The sequence below is a fragment of the Biomphalaria glabrata genome, chromosome 4, assembly GCF_947242115.1.
Source record: "Biomphalaria glabrata chromosome 4, xgBioGlab47.1, whole genome shotgun sequence".
NCBI lineage: Eukaryota > Metazoa > Mollusca > Gastropoda > Planorbidae > Biomphalaria > Biomphalaria glabrata.
Genome location: NC_074714.1, coordinates 24,129,070 through 24,147,185, shown reverse-complemented (window position 1 = coordinate 24,147,185; position 18,116 = coordinate 24,129,070). Strand labels below are relative to the sequence as shown.

At 34.9% G+C, this 18,116-nt stretch overlaps 1 protein-coding gene across 1 annotated transcript; it reads left to right on the top strand.

The window, feature by feature from the left end:
• The first annotated feature begins 267 nt into the window (after nucleotides 1-267).
• LOC106053974 (kynurenine formamidase-like) lies at nucleotides 268-17,918 on the top strand. The gene is made up of 6 exons (XM_013209673.2): nucleotides 268-403; nucleotides 1,010-1,228; nucleotides 2,430-2,503; nucleotides 14,158-14,270; nucleotides 15,075-15,199; nucleotides 17,423-17,918. The coding sequence occupies exons 2-6, from the start codon at nucleotides 1,065-1,067 to the stop codon at nucleotides 17,814-17,816; spliced, it is 870 nt and encodes a 289-aa protein (XP_013065127.2). The 5' UTR covers nucleotides 268-403; nucleotides 1,010-1,064; the 3' UTR covers nucleotides 17,817-17,918.
• Nucleotides 17,919-18,116: the final 198 nt, after the last annotated feature.

Here is an 18,116-nt window from a genome sequence, read left to right as displayed (position 1 = left end):
GTCGTTATAGAACCATGTGGGTCTATAAAAACCTCTTTGGGAATCACTGAATTAAACGAACATATCTAACACACATCATGAACGTAACATAGTCTTTTTTTCTTGGTCGACTTACCGGCTCATAGTGAAAAATAAAGTAATGAAACATCCAAATAAAAAAAAACAACAACTAAAGAGTGTCACTCTGGTATCGACGCCACTGAGCGGGTGTATAAACACGGAGATAAACCAGATCCCCCAAAATGTTAATGTCTACTTTGAATCTTGTCATGACAAAGCGAAAGTTCCCCCTGTCATGATTTCAGAATCGTACTTTGGTTTCATTAAGTAGACCTACCCTATAAAAGTCCATTTAGTTGGTAGAGATGTACATGCACTAACAAGCTAGTGACTTGAACGGAAGGTAATGTTCTAGACTAATTGAGTAAAACGTTGATCTCAGAGAGAAATAGTACTATGAATTTGAATACTCTGACTTGCTCCTTTTTAAAAGTAAAATTTAGCTTTTTAATTGCTTTTAATTAACATTTTATTTGACATTTTAAAACTTCATGTAGCAATAGAACACAATTATTAGCTATATCTATTCTTTCTCAGATAAAAATTAAATTAAAGCATTTTGACTAGTAGCTCACATTACACTATCTGATTCTATCTGTGTCTCCCAAACTGTGTTCCGCGGAACCCATAGTGTTCTGCGAGGCCTGAATAGGTGTTCTACGAATGACTGGAATAATTCACCAGTAGGCCACCACATGAATTAATCTCTAAAAAAATAAGTAAAGTGTTCCGATAGATACTCAGAATGAGCGAAGTGTTCCGTCAAAAAAAAGTTTGGAAAACACTGGATTACATCATATGTGAACAACTATACATCAAATAAAGGATTTCGTCACACACACGGTGAACGAGTTCACAAAAGTTTTACTTTGTTTTTCGTATTTTAGAATTTTGAACTTTTTCATTTTCTTAACTTTTGTTTTTATTTTACATTTTCATAAACCCGAAGAACTTTGTGGTGGAAACTGTTAGACTGCCACACTTGACCAATCGACATACACAAGATGGAAGCTGGCATCCTGTTTACATTTATTTTATTGACCACCTCAGTCCAGTCAAGAATCATCGACCTGTCCCATGACCACGGTCCAAACACTGTGATGGCTAATCGTCAGCCTCATTACAACTGGACTCAAATATTTCAGGGCGATATTTTACCAGGAGTTTAGTAAGTTCTATTTAATATGTTGGAAAAGACTTAAATACTACTACAAATAATAATTTAATTAATAGAGCGCTGTTAACAAACAAAAAAGTTGGCTCAAGGCGCTGTGATAACAATACAAACATAAAATGACAAACTAATCTAAAAAAGTTTTAAACAAATATGTCTAAATGTTCTTCTTGTATGTAGTGAAGCATGTTGTCTGTCTAAGATCAATGGGGAGTGAGTTCCAAACATTTGGTCCTTGCACTGAAAAAGCCCGCAAACCATAATTTTTTAGGGAGAAACGTGGCATCACTAGAAGCGTTGAGTCCATTGTGCGCAGGTCTCTCTGGGGGACATATGGAGTGATCAGTTTGCTAAGGTACATAGGCATTTCTTTATTATAGGTACACTGATGACAAAGTGTGGCCAACTTGTAGTCGATTTTTTGCTTTCACAGGAAGCCAATGGAGTGTGTGCAAGAGAGTAGTAGCAGAATCTCGTCTTGTTTTTCTGAGGACTATCTGTGTAGCGTTGTTCTGAATTCGTTGCAGCTTGGTGATTTTGTCATCGGGTATACCTGCTAGCACGGTGATGCTGTAGTCAAAGCGGGAGAGTATGAATGCCACAGCTAGCGTTTTTGTTGACTCCGTTGTTCAATATGGTCGGATCTGGCCTAATCTGCGCAACTGCAGATAAAGACCCTTGCAGAGTTGACTTATGCGTGGATCAATAGATAGTGTTGAGTCAATGAAAACTTCAAAATTGCACACAATATGGGCATAAGGAACCTGGCAGTTCGTGATAAAAAGACTAAGACTAAGACTTCTTTATTGAATCTTTATTGAAAAGGAAATCTTCTCTCGACTTTTGAGATGTTGTTCCGACTTCCGAATGCCAATCTTAATTATTTTTATCTTATCTTCGTTCATCTTGAGCTTATTTAAAACAATAAAATATTGTTACAAATATTTAATTTGATTTGATTTGATTTTGATTTTAGGCACATCGGCACAATTTAGGCCATGTCGTGCATGCAGTCCCTTAAGGACTACTCTCTCTCTACATAACAAGGGCTAAATCCTATACAGTTAAATCATTATAATCAAAGTCTATTCACAGTTAAAATAGTAAAGGTAGTAAATATTTAATACATTTTTAATTTAAACAATTTAAACAATTTTTATGCCTAACAATACTAACATAACAAAATTCCTAACAGCGCTGAGACAGGGGCGTATTACACAGCGGAGCACGGAGGAACCCACATAGACGCCCCGGCACATTTCACTAGAGGTAATGAAGAGAGTTAACAAATCTGTCTGTCTGTCTGTCTGTCTGTCTGTCTATCTATCTATCTATCTATCTATCTATCTATCTATCTATCTATCTATCTATCTATCTATCTATCTATCTATCTATCTATCTATCTATCTATCTATCTATCTATCTATCTATCTATCTATCTATCTATCTATCTATCTATATATCTATATCTATATCTATCTATCTATCTATCTATCTATCTATCTATCTATCTATTGTAATGACACAAGATGCGTAGAAGTTGATGTGAATCGGGTTTTTCCTAAGTAATGTGACGAGTAAGAACAGAGTAGGTTGATGAACAAGAAGAATAACGGACAAGACGCCTAAGAGGACGACGCTAGGCTAGCGACGACAGAGGACTGTGCCCTTTTTATTGTTTATTAAATTGTTGAAGTTATCAGCCTGCGTTATTAAGTATATTCTTGATTCATTCTGTTGTTGTGTCATATGGACTCGCATGCACCAGTAACATATATATACTCATCAACAAAATAGACCATCAACAGATGTGGCGACCCACGACGGCCAGGGCGTCATTTTGATCTACAATCTAGTTAACTTCGTGTTCTGGATATATCTATCTACAATTCTACACTTGGCGAAGTACACTGGAGAAGTACTGGATTAACATTCGTTTATTTCTACTAGATCTACCCTACGTCTGTGCTAATTATCTGGACTGCAGCTGGATTTTGGCATCTTTGTTCCAGTGGATCTAGACTTTCTATTAGAGAAAATTCGAAACCGTTACCAGCGTCTAGCTTTGTCAGCCATGTTGGATATTTTTAGATTGAACTTGGATCTATATTGACTAGATCTATATCTATTGCAGTGTTTCTCAAACTGTGTGCCGCGGCACACTAGTGTGCCGCCGAAGATTTGCTGGTGTGCCGCGGGAGTTTTCAGAACGCCACACGTGCAGCGTTACACAGGTCTGCCTACTATTAAATTTTTATTTTACGTTGCGATGACACCCTCACTTACAATGACCAGTAATAGAAGTGGATCGCTCCATAGTGACGGAAAGGGGTGTTAGCTCTTCAAGTTATGGAGTTGTCCACTATACATAATATATTATTATAATGACTCAAATGTTGGCTGCCTTAGCAGACGCACAGCACTGACAGCAGTTCTTGAATTGGTAACGATAATAATAAGCGATGTTTCATGCAAATTGTTTAGATGTATGCTAATAATAACAAATTATCAATAAGCATTATTCATTTTTATCCATGGAGAAATACGTTAGCAAGAATGAAACTGCGAAAAAGGGATTAATTGCAAGTTTTAAGGTTGCTCAGTTATTAGCAAAACGCAAGAAAGCACACACATAGGCTGAATCAGTCATTGCACCAGCTTTAGCAATAGTTGTTGAAACTATCCTTGGACCCGATGCCGCCGAAAAAAAGTTTAAAAAGTTCCTTTGTCTAATGATACTATCTCGCGCAGAATTGAAGACTTATATCGACAGATTTACAAGATCAAATCTGCGAACACTTAGACGTGACTGACGATGAAGTGTCTCTGCTGTGGTCTCTTCAAGCTCATGAATTCACTAACGTTAGCGGCAAAGCCCAGCTGCTAGCTTTTATTTGGTTCATCATCATCATCATCATCATCATTCCTTTGAGTTCCTCATGGAACATAGGGCCTCGACATAAACACGCCACTCTCCACGGTCTCTTGCTAGCTTTTTGATGGTGTCCCAGCTCTTCCCGGTCTTCTCTGCTTCTTCAAGTACACTGCGTCGCCATGTTCTTTTTGGTCTTCCTCTGCGTCTTGTTCCCTGGGGGTTCCACTCTATGGCCTGCCTAGCTCTGTTGCTGGTATCTTTTCTAAGGGTGTGACCAATCCATCTCCACTTCCTCTCTAAGATCTGCACTTCTATATTTTTCTGTCCACTCATCTCCCACAGTTTGGTGTTTTCTACTTTGTCATACCAGTGTATTTTTAGGATATTTCTCAGGCATCTGTTGATGAAGGTCTGTATTTTTTTTGTTGTGGCTTCAGTTGTTCTCCATGTTTCAGAACCATACAGTAGGACAGCCTTGACATTAGAATTAGTTTAGTCTTGTTTGAGATGTAAGGAGATTTCCAGGTTGGTTTTAGCTGTGTAAATGTCTGACGTGCTAGATTTATACGGCGTTTAATGTCTTCATCTGTTCCACCTGATATACTGACTACACTCCCAAGGTATATAAAATTTTCTACTTGGTCTATTGTCTGAGAATCCAATACTATGTCTCCACTTTGTTTATTGTTTACTTTAAGTACTTTAGTTTTTTGGTGGTTTATTTTGAGGCCTACTCTTTTTCCTACTTCGCTTAAAGCTGTGACCTTTTCTTGCATATCCTGTAGTCTGTGTGATAATAGGGCTATGTCATCAGCGAATTCCAGATCTTCCAGCTTTTGTGTGAGAGTCCATTGGATTCCTTTCCCTGCGTTAGAGTAGGCTTCTTTTGTGACCCAATCCAGTACATAAAGGATGAAAAATGTGTCAACGAATTCTTATTTTGCAAAGACTACCACCAAAGGCGAAAATATTTTTTAAGTGGTGAACGAAAGCATTTTGCTATTCAATCTACAGTGGAGAAACTGTGTCAGCGTTTGTACCTATGGCTGTCCTTCCATGCAGGGAAATAGAAAGGGATTCGTCACTCTTGTGCGTCAAGAAAATCAAAATATATTAGTTGTTCACTCCATGATCCACAGAGAAGCTCTTGCCTTCAAATCTTTGCCGAAAGATTTGATGTCTGTTCTGGATCAAGTGATTGAATATGTAAACTTCATCAAATCTCTACCACTTGCATCCCGACATTTCTCAGAGCTTTGTGAAGCAATGGATTCAGACTACAAATGCCTCCTGTATCACACCAACGTTCGTTGGCTCTCCAGGGGAAAAAGTGTTAATGCGTGTCGTCCAACTCAAGGCTGAGCTGATTTCATTCTTGGAGACTGAAAAAAAAGACATTAGATTTTTCTATTCATGACGAGAACTGGTGGGTTAAGGTGACATTTCTCTCTGATTTATTTGACAAATTAAATTCAGTGAATTTAAGTCTTCAAGGACCTTCGGAAACCATCATCACTGCATCCTCAAAACTGAAGTCATTTGGTGAAAAAATTGTCTTTGTGGCAAAGTAAGATCTTGAAAGGTGTCTTCGCTTCCCCTACTTACAATGAATGTGCTTCACCCCAGAAATTCTGGACACTTTGACACACATGCAGTCAGAATTGCAGCATTATTTTCCAACAGTTTGGAAACAATGAAGCTACAAATCTTACAACTGAAGAAGAAGAGCAGCTCATTGATTTAAAAAATGATGCAGTTCTTAAATCAAGTTTTGCCGAGAAAAGCCTGGTTATGTTTTGGATTTCAATCAACAAGTTATATCCTGCAATCAGTTTAAAAGCAATCAAAATAATTCTTCCATTTGCATCTTCATGGTTTTGTGAGTTTGGATTTCCAGCACTGACTGAAATCAAGTCTAAGAAAAGAGAGAGACTTCTTGCAATAGACAATGAAATGCGAGTTTGTTTGTCGACTTTGGAGCCTCGACTAGATCGTATTTGCTCTAAAAAAGAGGCACACCCTTAACATTAAATGTAATACTTAAAAACAGGTCAAATCTTTTTTTTTTTTTTTTATTATAAAACAACTATTGCCCTTCGTGGTATGCCGCGAAATTTTTGTAGTTTTTTTAGTGTGCCGGCAGACAAAAAAGTTTGAGAAACACTGATCTATTGTGTCTGAATCCAGAACTATTTCGTCCGTTGAAGTGATTTAGGGCAGTCCGTCGTCAGTATACCTCTACCTATATACCTCAAGAGTGAAGATACCTCATTTTGTCAGGTTTATTTGTTTATTGTGAGTACGGGAAGTCATCGGAGTCTACATATCTAGTATCTACAAGCTGACCGTTGGATCGAGTCACCTTGTCAGGTTTGTTTTTCAAGCTATTAATTGACTGTTGCAGTGTTGCTGAGCTTACAATCTAATCTACACACGAGTGATGGTATACCCTACTACCACACTGCGTGACCATCTATTCAACTTGTAAAGTTGACTAATTTATATTCATCAAAAGAGAGAGTTAGACTTAGTCATTTTTTTTTACCTCTCTTGAGACAGCACCACCAGCTTGTCTCAGTATTGACTTATGTTCCTGACCTGAAGACAGAAGCCAGCACCAACAGATCATCAAGTGGAACCGGAACCTTGGAACCCTACCAGAGGACTTTATCTGAGAACCGTACCATACTGTGGCAGCAACAGGAGAGATTGGCCTAACTCAGTACTGCCTGTCGAGTAGCCATTGTGGGAGCACACCTTGCCTTGCCTAAGACAAGGACAGTGGGGAACTTGTGTGGAACTGACCGTTGTAGCTCCGTGGACTGAACAAAGGGGATCTAACTAAAGATAAGTTTATTTTTTCTCTCCATTATTATTAAATTAAGTCTATTAGGGACAGTAGATCTTTGTTAAGAGCAGGTTGCCTGATAAGGGCGTCATTATAGGACACATTAGAAAGTGGACCTGCTCCATTTAATAAAGTCTCGATGATTGTTTAGATTGTCTTGTTTTGTTCGTATCTACGTACATTTTATTTTTTTTAGAAGTCAAGTGAAGTTATCTTTATTTGTCTCTTTCAGTGTATACTTCCTCTAAAAAGTCTCATCTCATTAGAATAGATTTATTTTTTTTTGTGTCTTATTACGTTTATTTTACACTATTCTTATTATATATTAGTAATTTTATCTTAAGTAGATAAGGTAAGCCACGTTTAATCTAGATTATAAATTCTAGATTGTTTCCAGGTATTAACTAAATTGTTATACCTATGAGAGCCTTAGATCTATTTTATCCTGAAGACAACTGAGTCTAAGGAGTAATTATTTATATATAGATCTTTTGTCCCGATTAATCGGTTGACATTATTTTATAGATGTGTTTAAACACAGTCTAATTGGTCAGAATAAAATTTTTTGTCAGTATCATTGGATTGTGATTTACTGTTGGAGGTATAATATTGATTTATCTATTTGAAGTTGTATTGAAGTTGTATTGAATCTAGACTAGTGACTAGAATAGTCCTAGGGGTATTTATTGGCAAGAAGTAAGTCCATTGAATTAAGTATTGAGGTATTGATAAAAGTATATAATATGATATTTGTTTATGTGGTCTAAAGTAAGTCCACTGAATTAAGGTGATATAAAATTTTGAGTTGTATTCAAGTATTGTGGTTGTGAGTAAGTCCACTGAGGTAATATTTGTTGATATAACACTGAGCAAAGGTATTTAAATATATAAATATATATATATTACAAGAAGTATTTGAAAGTGAGTTTTTGTGAAAACTAAATTGTGACTAAATTTAGGCCAATAGGGAGGCCATATCAAAACTATATTGAGACATTGTTTAAAATAAAATAAGCATAATGGCAACAGCTCCAAACTTTGTTTATATGGAGACTTTTCGCCAGCAAATTATTGCTGAGGCTAAACAATTAGAACTTAAAGGGAAGGACCTAACTAGCTATGTACAGCAAATGGTGACAATAGAGAGAGATAGAATTGATCAGATAAGGGAGAAAGAAAAAGATAGGGAAGCACAATTAATAAAAGAAGAAGCAGATAGGAAATTACAATATGATCTTGAGAAATTGAGAATTGAAGCTGAACAAAATAAACAAAAAGTTAATAGCAATAATACTAATGATAGATCTAATACTAATACTACCAATGCCCCAGACAATCACATTGAAACCAATAATAGTAATAATCACACAAACAACACTAATATTTCAAGTGATAACAACCATTGGTTGAGGAAAAAACTACAACCCTTTCAGGAGGCTAGAGATTGTATTTCAGACTACCTAAAGAGATATGAAATTAAAATGGTTAATTGCAATATAAGGGAGGAAGAGTGGTCTCAAATTTTGTTAGACTTTGTACAAGGGCAAGCTCTTACAATTTGTCAAAACCATAATCATACTGTACAAAATAGCTACCAAATTTTAAAAAAGGAATTGCTGAATGCATATGGACACAATGCCAGCACATTCAGAAAAAAATATTTTGAAAACACACCTTCCAATCAGATAGAACCACAAACCACTATAAATTTGGAAAAAGACTATTTTAATAAATGGCTGGGATTTGAGAAGATTGACAGTACCTTGGAGGGATTAAAAAATTTTATATTACTTGATAATTTTGTAGCTAAGTGTGACCCGCAATTACAATCATTTATCAAAGAAAGGAATCCCAAAGTTTTGGATGATGTTACTGAGATAATAAGAACATATAAAAATGCCTATCCCAACAACCTTTTTTCATGTAAAGATAAAAAGAATATTGATCTAGTGGGATATACACAGGAAAACAATGAAAGAAGTAGAAATAGAAGTAGGGATAGCCAACATTTTAGATATAGCAATAGTAGAGATAGGTCAAACAACAGGGATGTTACATGTTATAGATGTGGGAAAAAAGGACATATGGCTATGAGATGCAGGGGAACACAAAACAGGTCAAACAGTAGGAATAATTATAATAGATCAAGTAGTACACATAATTACAATAGGACAGATAGTAGAAATAATTACAGAGCAGACAGTAGGAATAGGTACAGCAATTACAACAACAATTACAATAATAACACATACAATAGGAGTAAAAGCAGGGAATATAAAAATAGAGATTCTGACAGAGTGTTTTTTGTTAGGGAAAATAAAAACAATTTTGCTTTCTACCCAGCTTTTATTAACAATGTTCCAATAAAGGCAATCCGAGATAGTGGCTGTAACACACTCGTGGTTCGGGCTGATCTCATTGAGGCGCAATATTATAGGGGATATACAAGGAAAGTGGAGTTGGCAGATGGCAGTATAAAGGAATTTAAAGTATTTAAAGTGTTTATTGAGACACCTTTTTACACTGGCCATTGTGAGGGAGTAGCCATGCCTAACATGAGACATGATATGTTAATTGGAAACTTAACAGGTTTGAAGGAATGTTCAAGACAGGAAATTGAAGCATGGGAAAAGAAATATGAAAGGTTACAGCAGAATAGGAATACTGAAACAGATAATTACATTAGTAATATGGTAATAACCAGATCTAAGAACAAGCCAAAACAAGAAACTCAGGAACTTATTGATATGAATGATGAAATAGTTAATGGTGAAGAAGATAAAGAGAAAGAAGTTGAAATACAAGGTCAAAAACAAGACGAAACGCAAGCAGAAAAACAGAAAGATGGAACTGAAGAAATGAAAACAGAAGAATTGAAAGGAATAAACAAATTGGCTCAAGAACAAAAACAAGATAACATCATTGGGAAAACATATGACAGAATTAGTGACAGGAGAAATAATAACCCAATGGAGAAATATGTCATAGAAGAAGGAATACTATTTAGGAAAACAAAAATAAATGATAGAGAAATAAAACAATTAGTCTTACCACAAAAGTATTGGAAGGATGTCATGATTTTGTCACATGACAGTAATTTAAGTGGACATAGAGGTATAAAGAAATGTTTTAGAAATTTAGCAACTCAAGTATTTTGGCCTAAAATGAAAGGAACCATATCAAAATACATAAGATCATGTGATATGTGTCAAAGAAGGGGACTTAAGGGTAAATTAGGTAAAGCTCCATTACAGTCAATGGATGAACCAAATAAACCATTTCAAAAAATAGCAATAGACATCATAGGACCTTTAACTAAAACAGAACATAATAATAAGTACATATTGACAATAGTAGACATGTTCAGTAGATATCCTGAAGCAGTGGTATTATCCAATATAGACACAGAAAATATTATTAATGCTTTAGATCAAAAGTTCATAGTCAGACATGGGATACCTAAAACATTACTATCAGACAATGCTTCTATGTTTACATCTGAGTTATTTAAAAGATGGATATTAAAATATGGTATAGAACACATTAAATCATCGCCATTCCACCCGGAAGCCAACGGGCTTTGTGAACGCCTTAACGGTGTTATAAAAAGATCCTTAGCTAAAATTGTAGAAAATAATCAGAAAAACTGGGATCAATATATTAATTTTGTTCTATTTTCTATTAGAAATAATATTCATGAGGCAACTCAATTTTCACCATATGAGTTAGTACATGGAAGGAAACCTAGGGATGAAATACAAATTTTTAAAGAAAGTTTGATCTTAAATAAAATAGAAAAGGAAAATGACAATGAAACAGCTTTAGATTTAAAACAAATATGGGCGGAAGCTTTTGAGAATAACATGAAATATAAAGAAACAGTACATGAGAACTTAAATGAAAAAAGAAAATTAAGAACATTGGAGGTAGGAGACAAGGTATTACTTTTGGTAATTGACTTAAAAAACAAATTAGGAAAACAGTGGAAGGGTCCATTTGTTGTTACAAATAAAACAAGTGAAGTAAACTATAAGATTAATATGAATGGAAAAATAAAAACATATCATATAAATAATTTGAAGTTATACAATGAGAGAAATGAAAATCAATTTCAAAATTTGGATACAGAAGTAAACAATGAAAATCAAACTCAAAAGTTAGATACAGAAACTGTGGAAAATGAAAATCAAGTAGATGAATGTTTAATTGTTTTAATCAATGAGGAAACTAATGAAAATGATATTAAAAATATTCCTATACTAGAAACTAAAGATAATCAAACATGGGAAAAACTGAATTTAGAAAATTTATCTCCAGAAAAAACAAAAGACATAATAAATGTAATCAATGATTTTAAAGAAATTTTTTCCAGTTTGCCAGGAAAAACAAATATCATAAAGCATGACATAAAGTTAACTAGTGACAAACCTATTTTCATGAAGCCTTATAGGATTCCATTACACTTACAGGGAAAAGTTAAAGATGAAATAGACAACTTATTAAAACTAGGAATAATAGAACCATCCAATTCAGCTTATGCTTCACCAATAGTTATAGCAAAGAAAAAGAATGGGGATATAAGGTTATGCATAGATTATAGACAGTTAAATAAGATAACTGAATTTGATCCTTACCCTATGCCTAACATTGATGACATATTACACAAATTGTCCAATGCTAAAGTATTTACAAAATTGGATCTGACAAAAGGATATTGGCAAATTCCTTTAACCAATAGAGCTAAACCTTATACTGCATTTATCACTCCTTATGGAATATTCCAATGGAACTTTATGAGCTTTGGGCTTATAAATGCTCCAGCTACCTTTAATAGGATGATGATGTCGGTTATAGGTCATAGAAAAAATGTAATCTGTTACTTAGATGATATATGCATTTTTCATGAGGATTGGAAAGAACATTTAAAAGGAATTAGGGAGATTTTTGAGTTAATTAAACAAAATGGTCTAACAGTTCAAGCAGAAAAGGTAGAGATAGGCTTAGAAGAAATCACATTTTTAGGACATAGAGTTAAAAATAATACTATCAGTCCCATTGAAGATAATGTAAAGAAGATATTAGAAATAGAAATACCAACAACACAAAAACAGATTAAATCAATACTAGGGATGATAAACTATTATAGAAAATACATACCAAATTTAGCAGAGTTAGTTAATCCATTAAACCAGTTATTAAAGAAAGGACAGCCTAGAAAAGTGACTTGTAATAGAAAGTGTGTAGAAGCTATAGAGAAAGTTAAGCATATTTTTTCTACAAATTTGATATTGAGATTACCGGATGTTTCTAAAATATTCTATGTCACTACTGATGCTTCTGGTAGTGCTATAGGAGGTTGTTTGATGCAGAAGTATGATAAATTACACCCAATAATTTATGTAAGTAGGAAATTATCTGATACTGAGAAGAGATACAGTGTCATAGAGAAGGAGGCTTTAGCTGTTGTTTGGGTTGTAACTAAGTTGGAAAGCTATTTACTGGGAAACAAATTCATATTGTTATCTGATCACAGGCCTCTTAAGTTTATGCAAGAAAAAAGTATTAAAAATGGTAGATTATACAGGTGGTTTCTAATTTTACAAGAATATAATTTTCAATTGGAGGCTATTAGGGGAGAAATTAATATTGTAGCTGACATGTTGTCAAGAGTTACAGTGAGATAAACTGTTGTAAATAATGATTATTCATTTTGATTTGTTTATGCATGTATATATATGTATATGTTCTAGTCAATGGGTATGAATAAGTTGTTTATATATGGACTATATATATTTTATTTCCTTTAAAGGAAGATAACTCAGTAAAATATAAATTGGGAATTTTATTAAATCAAGGGAGATAATTATAAAATTTCAATAATTGAAGTCAAAGGTGTAAATTAAAGTAAGTATGATCATCTACAGTCATTATTTTTTTTATATAATCATTATCATCCATTAGTAAAAGGCTAGGTCAGTTTGGAAATGGTAAGTGGAGAGAAAATATACTTATTGGTACCCAACAAAAAAGTTAAGTAGAATAATTTGGAAAGCTGTTTTGACACAAATATTACATTTTGTCTGACAGGTAAGGTTTGGTGTGATGTGAGGCGACCAGCCATGAACATATAGCCAATGACAGTATTTACTCTGAAAAACTCTGATTTATGCCTATGGAGTCAGCAAAGGTATCTTCGTATGTGGACTATATACATGTGTATTTACTCTGAAAAACTGTTTTATGTCTGTGGAATCGACAAAGGCATCGTCGTATGGGGACTGTATACATGTCTTGATGGACTTAGTACTATTAGTTGGTGAAACTATTACACTGTACTATACTATTTCATCGTCAATGACATGAGTGATGATTAGAACACTGTATACCGGATATTTTCTTACCAATAACTGTATTGGAACTGTACATATTGTTTTCTTGGTGTCAACATTCAACTACAGTGTGAACTTTGTGACATAGGAACATGGACAATTTCACCAGGGAACTGATGAAGATGGGAAACATGATGATGTCCATCAAGATCAAGATATATGTTTGTTTTGTCTTTCCCCAAAATTTTGGCCATATATATTGTACAGACATGACAGTAGGGATAGTGTTTTAGACTGAAAAAAAAAAATTGACAAAATTTTTTTTTTGATAAAGGGGGGAGGAAATATGTAATGACACAAGATGCGTAGAAGTTGATGTGAATCGGGTTTTTCCTAAGTAATGTGACGAGTAAGAACAGAGTAGGTTAATGAACAAGAAGAATAACGGACAAGACGCCTAAGAGGACGACGCTAGGCTAGCGACGACAGAGGACTGTGCCCTTTTTATTGTTTATTAAATTGTTGAAGTTATCAGCCTGCGTTATTAAGTATATTCTTGATTCATTCTGTTGTTGTGTCATATGGACTCGCATGCACCAGTAACATATATATACTCATCAACAAAATAGACCATCAACACTATCTATCTATCTATCTATCTATCTATCTATCTATCTATCTATCTATCTATCTATCTATCTATCTATCTATCTATCTATCTATCTATCTATCTATCTATCTATCTACCTATCTAGTTGTTAATCCCAGAAATTCGCAGTTTGAAGACGTATACTAGTAGTAACAAGTATATGAAATAACGAGTTTGTCTTTTTTAAAAACTAAGTTAGTAAGTCTTGTATCTAATTAACAGGCGGCCTTAGGTTAGAAAAAGTGACTGTTGAAATGACCATTGCTGAAGGTGTTATGATTGATTGTTCCTTTGAGGCCAGTAGAAACAGATCCTACCTGGTTCCGTTACAAAAGGTAATTATTGAAGTATTCCATCCCTGACACATCTCAAAATTTTTGAATTGTTTGAATTTTAATCCATTCCAACAATATTGTTAAAAATTTTTACATCCGGTTTAACATTATGATTTTTTTGTATTCAATGCTAAAATAATGTCATAGAGTTTTGGCACTCAGCCATATGAGGTATATCTTCGAGACTATCAAGTCTTCGGTCCAGGGGTGTTCATGAGTAATATAGTATTTCACATTGCTTCGAAGAAGACTTCAGTGTGACCTACAAATGTTTCCCGTCTCGAAGTAGTTAAAGCCTTTGATTGCTGTTTCTTTTTCCATCCTTTTCGCCTGACTCTGTAGCTTGTATCTTGGTCTGATGTGTGTGTCAACTGGTCTTCGTAATTCTCCAGCTGTATTTTGTACGGAAACTAATTTCTGCTAGACCTCTCCAATGTTTTGAAGATGAGCTGACGTCTGATCTGCTATCCAATGGAAACGTCTGTTACACTTTCATACTTATTGAAAGATTCTTACGATTTTGAGACTAACAGATTTTTTAATCAAATGGTATATTATAGATATAATAAACTACAACTTTTTAAAATTAAACACAAAATTCGTTCAGAAAAATGCTTTTAGATTTTTAAAAAAGTTATTACATTGTAATAACCAAATAATTTTCAAATAAAGTATGACAGAAAGAAAAAAATGTCTGTATCATTTGTCTAGAGATTGTAAGAAAGTGTTAAAAACAAGATGTAGAACCTGAATTCAGTCTGTAGTAAAAATCGTTTCATTAATTTGAATTCGTCACTGTTCCAGATATTGGACTGGGAGGCTGTCAATGGCTGTATACCAGACAATGCAGCTGTCATCTTTAATTTTGGTTGGTCTCAGTACTTCCACAGCGTTGAACTTTACGAAGGATCCGCCAATGATATAGTGCAGTAAGTTTTTCAAAAATCACCCTTTGGGTCAGGATTTTGTGATTTTACTATCACACAAGAGATACAAGACACCGATAGCAAAGACACAAACACTATTTTGTTGCCATGGCAATCAAATCATTAAATAGAAGCTATCTGATATAAACTTTGTCACATGTAAATTATGAGTGAGTCTGGCTTGAATGTACATGTTGGTTTTCTATTGTTTTAAAATTTTGTTTGGTGTAATGCACAAATTGTAAGACAAATTTCCTTACGGATATTCTATCTATATATAGAATTCTCTTCTTCCCTCAACAGCTTAAACGAGTAGTAAGGAGTAAAGGAAAGATCACTCTCTTATTTCGAGGTATAGTCCACGAGAAAACAAGAGTAGTGTTCACACTACGGATGACTGGCTGCGCGACGGACTGTCGTTTAAATGTATCAAACTCTGCCCACTCCAATCCCTTTTTGTCCAGCGGGAGGTTTGGACTAGGAACTAATCTAAGTAATCTACTATGTATATATATTTATATGTAAGTAGCAGGGCCCTAGTGGGGCCCTATGCGAAAAGGATTTCGAGGGGGCCAAGTTTGAGTAGGGAAGCGGATAATAAGTCAATTTTAAGAGTTTGTATTATAAAATAAATTCGTCATACAGTATATCATGAAAATTCTATTTCCTACACAGATCTCGCTCAATAGCAAGAATTAACAAATGTTTCAATCTACCTACGAGAATTGTTGAACTAAAGTAGTTCTTTATTAGTTTGAGGCGCGAGAAGCTTCTTTCACCAGATTCCAAATTTACGTTTTTTTTTATTGCGCGTAGGATTGGTATTTTCCTAATTTTGTGACACCCTAAAATGACAATTTTTGTCTATATATTTCAGAAGATTAGTATGAGTTTTCAAAAGATTTTTATAATTTCCGGATATTTCCAGGACTGCAGTCGCATAAGTGCGGAGCCCTCTGCGGTACCTAGGCCGCCCTGCAAAATAGCAGCATATGCTACGCCGCCGGTCGACTAGTAAAGATTATTATTATTATTTTAGAAATGAACGAGTTGTCATTCTTTGGCGCTGCCAGGGTCGAGTTTCGCTAAAGAGAAACAAAATTCATCGTAGTCCCTTTAACAGTTTCCACTGAGGAATTTTCTGGTGATGTGGCAGGTCTGCAGCAGTACCGCCCTCTGACAGGCAACGAGGATGTTCCTAGGAATGTTAAGGGCCTTGAAGGTGTCCGTGAGGTCAGTTGTTAGTATCCCCTCGGTTGATATAACAATGGGGTATATTGTTATTTTGGACTATTTCCATAGACGCTTAATCTCCAAGCCTAGGTTCCCATATTTTCATTTGTTTTTCTATCTCAGTTTTTCTTAAATTATGAGACAGTGGTACGGCGATATCAATAATGGTAGCGGTTTTTTCTTTTTTATCGATGAACAGCCGGTCCGGGCGATTGAAATCTACCGTTAGGCCTATCCCGGTACAGTAGATGTTCAGTAGACTCGAGAACCTCTTATTATTATTATTATTTTTATTATTATTATAATTATTATTCCACTAGCAGGATTTTTTTAAAAACTCGTTCAAACGATGTGTCGTTTATAAAATGTCGAACTAAATTACTGAGCTCAGTTGCATTTTGCTTGATGATAACACAGAGAAATCCTATGCCAATTTAGCACTTGACCACATGTCGAGGTTGTGACTGAGTGTCGTAAAGGTTTGAGGGAATATTCTCCGACAGAATGAATCTCGTGCCCCAAGGACATTCTTAACAGATAGACCGAAACCAGGAACACGAAAACAGAGATGTCGTCGAGTACCTTGGTCAAGGCAGTGGACATCAGTTTGGAAGACGTTTCAAACATTGTTGATGACCGAGTCTATTGAGACATCTTACTGCCCAATCGCTGTCTAAGTCTAAATTGATTGGATGTTCGCGAACAGTTTCATTACAAAATATTCATTTGGTTACTGAAAGAAAGTTAAATGAAGTGTGTGTTTTTTTAAAGCATGAATATATTAGTTGCATTTAAGTATGAAATTTTAGATGTTTTTTTAAAAGGTTTTTATCTTAACCGTTTTTAGTTTTGTTATTTTAAAATAAAATTTTGTTTGACTTGAAATATCTAAGTCTACAAGACATCTATAAAATTGTGTTTCTGTAGAACCTAATGTATTATCTCAATGTTTTATCTTGCCTTTTTTACTTGACTTTACTTCAAACTTTCCAGAGAGATGTCATTTCCGGCTATTGGCAAAGAGGCTGGCCTATTTCTCTTGGAACAACGCAACATTAAGATCATAGGCACCGACACTGCCACCCCTGATCCCTTCAACACAGGCGAGATGCCCATTCACCAGAACTACCTCCCGAAGAACAGGCTGATCGTAGAAGATCTGAAAGATACTGGACTGCTTCCAGCTAAAGGATTCCGCTTTCACGCTTCACCTGTAAAGTACGTCGGGGCCACCGGAGCCCAAGTTAGGGCTTACGCCATGACCTATGACCTCCCAGAGTCAGACGAAACGGGCTTCGCTGGAGCTCCACGACAAGGATCTCACTGGATAAATATTGTATTATGTCTACAAATGATTGTGGTGGCTCTATATAGAACAGCCATGTAACACACGAAATGCCATTCTAACAGCTGTTTTTGAAACATTGAATTAGTTGTAAGTGTACAAATCGTTATACGGATTAAAGATTTTCTTTAAAAAAATACTGAATCAATTCTTTTTAAAAAACAAAAGCAACTTTTGTGTTTGTACTTTTTGTCCTTCGTTTTTATAAAGATACACAGATACACAAAAAAAAAAAAAAGAAAAAAAGCTTTTTCAAAACTATTGTAATAACTTAAGAGGGGAGACGATGTCACGAGTCGAGTCTGTGACCTATTTCGACCAGTTTCTAGAAGCAAGTTCAAA